Source organism: Arachis ipaensis, chromosome B05 (assembly GCF_000816755.2).
Source record: "Arachis ipaensis cultivar K30076 chromosome B05, Araip1.1, whole genome shotgun sequence".
NCBI lineage: Eukaryota > Viridiplantae > Streptophyta > Magnoliopsida > Fabales > Fabaceae > Arachis > Arachis ipaensis.
The window spans coordinates 120,877,231-120,881,697 of NC_029789.2; the positions used below are offsets into that span (position 1 = coordinate 120,877,231).

At 36.2% G+C, this 4,467-nt stretch overlaps 1 protein-coding gene across 1 annotated transcript; it reads right to left on the reverse strand.

Annotated features, from left to right (window-relative positions):
- LOC107642028 lies at window positions 898-3,470 on the reverse strand. Its single transcript, XM_016345363.2, has 5 exons — window positions 3,456-3,470; window positions 3,103-3,338; window positions 2,813-3,028; window positions 1,101-1,192; window positions 898-1,001 (listed from the first exon to the last, which is right to left on the reverse strand). Exons 2-4 carry the CDS (start codon window positions 3,289-3,291, stop codon window positions 1,130-1,132), a joined length of 468 nt encoding a protein of 155 aa, XP_016200849.1. The 5' UTR covers window positions 3,292-3,338; window positions 3,456-3,470; the 3' UTR covers window positions 898-1,001; window positions 1,101-1,129.

Below are 4,467 nucleotides of genomic sequence, written 5' to 3' on the forward strand. Positions count from 1 at the left end.
ACCGCAATACCGATCTGATTATGCACACTCTTCGGCGGTTTAAAACCGCCACTAAATATAGAAAGATTAAAAAAAGAAAATTTGGGTTTTTCTAAATAAATCGTACAATTTTTCCTGAAATATTATAGAACTATTTTTTGCGTTTTTAATTTTTTATTATTTTAAAAGTTAATATTTTCAATCTTGGAATCCAAACTTGTATAAAAAACAAAAAAATTATTTACAAAACAAAATAATATATTTATGAAAGTACAAAGAAAACAAATCTTCTACAAAGAGTTGCATAGTCTAATTCAAAAAAAGTTTGCTTCAAACCAAAATAATTCCAATCCTAATACATTATTCTTCACTCTATCATTTCACGGAACTCATCCCTGCAACGATGTCTGGTGGGAGCTCCTCACCCTACCGTTGGTAGAGATAAATCAGAGCACTCTCCATCGCCTTCCTCTTCAACTTCTCGCGTTCCAGCTCTGCTTGCAGTTCTAGTAGCTTCCTCTGGGTCTCCTCTACTTGGACTCCGTTGACCGGCGCACGTGAATTCGGACTAAAGAGTTGACTAGGAGTCAGTCCAACACCCACGTACTCTACCAGGTTTCTCTTTTCCAAAAACCTGAGCAATGGAATCATTTTGAGACAACACTCTAGAAGACTCATCCTGTTGCTCAATCTCCTCAATTCTTTCTTACAGACACAATTTAGCAAATACAATCATTTGGATCATAGGTCCATCTCGTGTCAAGAACACGCCAAACAGGATGATTAACGATATCACTTTCATCACAATAAAATAACACACAAATATGAATGAAAAAAGTTGGTCTCAAAATTTATTTACATAAAACAACCAAAATAGAGATCACAATTTCATCAATCAATTATTAAAAGTAGTACTTACACCAATTAATCTTGCTTCATCATTGATATAGGAGCCATCTTTTTTTTTTGTGCACTTTGATCCATAACTTTCCTCTACCGACTCTTCTCCCTTGTTCTTCCGACTGTATCAACAAAGTTTATACCATCACCATATTCCACAGAATCAAGTGAACTTAAGTCGTAGAAATAGTTTAATGTGAGTGAATAAAAAAGTAAAGTAACTCTTCTTCTATCCGCCGTGCAAAGCTTTTCAAACCACCAGTGTAGGTATATAGTTGCTTTGATCAATTAATCGTGTTTTTCCTACACTTCTCTTGTTGGTCCATGATAAACCACTATTTTATGGTTTATCTTGTGTTTAATTGAGTGGTTTTCATCAAGTCTTCACCCACTTATTCATATGATTTTCATGATTTTATAATCCCTTCCTAGTATTATTTTATGATTGAAAACTTGCTTCCTAGAGATCTTTAATTAGTATATTTTAATTCTCCTTTATACCATTCGATGCCGTGATCCGTGTGTTAAGTGTTTCAAGCTTTATAGGGCAGGAATGGCTTAGAAAATGGAGAGGAAGCTTGCAAAAATGGAAGTAACACAAGAAATAAAGGAGATGACTAGCGAGCACCGACGCGCGCGCATGGCTCACGCGAGCGCGCGGAATGGAGAAAATTGCAGCGACGCATGCGCGTGCCTGACGCGTACGCGTGGAATGGAGTTTTGCAAGATGACGCGCACGCATAGATGACGCGTACGCGTGACAAGGAAAAACACCAAATGATGTGCACGCGTGACTGACGCGTACGCGTGACCTGCGCGATCTGCAAAATTAACAGAAAATACTGGGGGCGATTTTGGGCCGCGTTTTGACCTAGTTTTCGGCCCAGAAACACAGAATAAAGCCAGGGAACAAGCAGAGACTCGATATACAGAGATACACATTCACATATTCTCATTAGGATAGTTTTTAGGTTTTTAGATCTGAATCTAGAGAGAGAATTACTCTTCCTCTAGTTTCTCTTTACATTCCTAGTTTATTGCTTTTGCCTTCGGATACTGAAGAGTCATTACCTCCGTTGAAGATACTATTCTAGTTTGTTCCATATTCTTAATTCTTGTTTAAAGTGGTAGTTGGATTATTTTCATGGATTGTTAGTGAAAATGATTACTTTTATCTTTAATTAGTTTTCAAAACTTTATTCAATTTATCATGTCTTCTTTTTATATTTCTACAAGCGTTATATTCATGTCAATGGAGTAGATTCCCTACTTGACATGGGGGTTGATTAGGAGGAGACACTTGAGTTGGAAGGCTTAAGTGATGGTTAAATTGGAAGTTGTTGGCTAGTTCTGTATTTACTAACGCTAGACCTTCCCAAGGGAGCTGACTAGGATTTGCGAATAAGAGTTAGCTCAATCACTTAACTTTCCTTTATTTATTAAGGGTTAATTAAGTGAAAACAACAACCTTTTTGATACTACACTTAAGAGATCCCAACAAGGATAGAACTTCCGATTAATCATTCCTCCATTCAAGGCTTTTTTATTTAGAATACTATAAATCTCTTTTAATTTTCATTGCACCAAATTACAATTGTTTATTTTCTGTTATTCAACTCTCAAAATTCTCGAAAAATTCCTGATTAATAACTTAGCACCCTTTCTAGCAACTCGTTGGGAGATGACCTGGGACTCATACTCCCAGTATTTTTATTTTAAACTTTTTGTGACAACCTTTCTAAATTGATGAGGCGAATTTTTGCTGGTTAAGAGCTATACTCGCAACGCTATTCTATTATATTATAATCTCTTAATTGGTCTAACTTCTGCCGCTCGTCAGTCCATCAGAGACAAAGGGCGATTAGAAACTAATTTAAAAAGACTCCATGCTAAATAAATTGTAATGTTGTGTACCAATGAGTTACTAGATTACCTTTGTCTCAGCTTTGGCGCGATAGTTAAGGAACCATCTCCAATGCTCTCGATCAATTTCCGGCAGACGTTGCTCAATGTTTTCTTCAGTCGAAAATGTTGTCTCGTAAAAAGTATTGTACAACCTCAGCCTTGCTTCCTTCCAAGACTTCCCCATACTTTTCAAAATATATTTCTTGATAGTTCTTTCATTATCTTCATCAAAGTGAAAAATTTGCTACACAAGTAATAAAATTTGTCAATAATTATAAGAATAAGCATATTTAACTCAAAGGGGATATAAACATTTACCTTGATGCATTCATTATAAACCTTGTCTTTAGTGATAATCTTACGCCAACTTTTCTCACAGATAGAAAATTTTCCATATTCAGATCCCAACAGACCAAGCACGCCATTCAACAGTCCAGCTTCGTCTCCAATTGCTTGCTTTGCACTGTTGAACCTGAGCACGATCCTCCTACCGTTAGGACGTTCCATAGCCTCCCTCACGCTTAGTCTTGCCGGCTTGACTGTGCCGTCAGAATCTATAAGCCAAATATAATACGTCATATGTGTATCCGTTGTGGACAGCATGCGAAAAAATTAATATATAACATAGAGTCTAAATCTGATAGACAAAGAAAAATTATTAAATACATTACCGATGATCTTAACTGCTCAAAATTCTGTAGTCTTGCGTCTTTTGCGACTCTGAGCACTAGGATCAACAATGGGGTCATTATCTTCTTGATCAAGTGAATCTACATCATTTGTATTAGCTGCCAAGTTTACGTGGCCTAGCTCCGAGTTCTGAATGTTAGTTGTGCTCGTTTGTGGAGCAGGCCTTGGTACACTGCGTGGCGGAAGGAACGGGCGTGCAGTTGCAGGGACACTATCACCGCTATCTGGGAGAATTTCAGAGTCATCGCGGTGGGCAGCCGAAGCTGGAGATGGAGCCGTGTGAGGTTGCTGACATCCTGGTCCTAATTTTGCTTTTTTCATGTAACGACCTTTCCTAGCCATTTTAAAAAATAAATGGCACCTATTTTCCAGCTAAAACAAATCACAATGAATGAGAGTCAAATCATGATGTACACTTCCGTAATTCACAATTAAAACCCTATATTACATGGTACATATATATCAATAGAATTAAACTATCAACCATAAAACATAGATAATTAAAACAAATTAGGTTTCTTCCTATTTATTTAAGGATTCTTGGAGGAAACACCGCATCCCAAAAATTGCCTCTGCACGTATCATGTATCTAGAATTGTTCCCAAAACAAAAATATTATTTATCCATATGATTAAGGAACTCTATTTCATCTTACCTTTCGTATATTTTACCTCCATATGTGACTCACTTACTTTTAATTGTTAACATATATGTAATTCGATTTTAAAAAAAGAGAAGAGTTAATTCAATGAATGGGAGTAGCCACCAGCAACTTCAAAAACCGTCAACCGGATTAATTGGAAGTTTCAGAATAGCACAAGTTATTAAAAAAAAAGATTAAAAAAGTGAATTACCCTAATATCAAATACAACAAATAACACTCAAGTATTCACTCAGACAAGCAATTAGCCATGAAATTATATTCTAATGTGTTAGTATCTGTGTTTGGATACCATACCACATACTAGCTATTTTTGTTTTAACCAAATAAAA

Excerpts from the sequence above, each read along its gene's own strand:
- LOC107642028 (XM_016345363.2), bottom strand. The coding sequence starts at position 3,291 with ATGGAACGTCCTAACGGTAGGAGGATCGTGCTCAGGTTCAACAGTGCA. Across the intron at positions 3,029-3,102 it reads TTTATAATGAATGCATCAAG|CAAATTTTTCACTTTGATGA; the intron begins GTAAATGTTTAT and ends TTACTTGTGTAG. Across the intron at positions 1,193-2,812 it reads GCGCCAAAGCTGAGACAAAG|AGAAGTGTAGGAAAAACACG; the intron begins GTAATCTAGTAA and ends TGGACCAACAAG.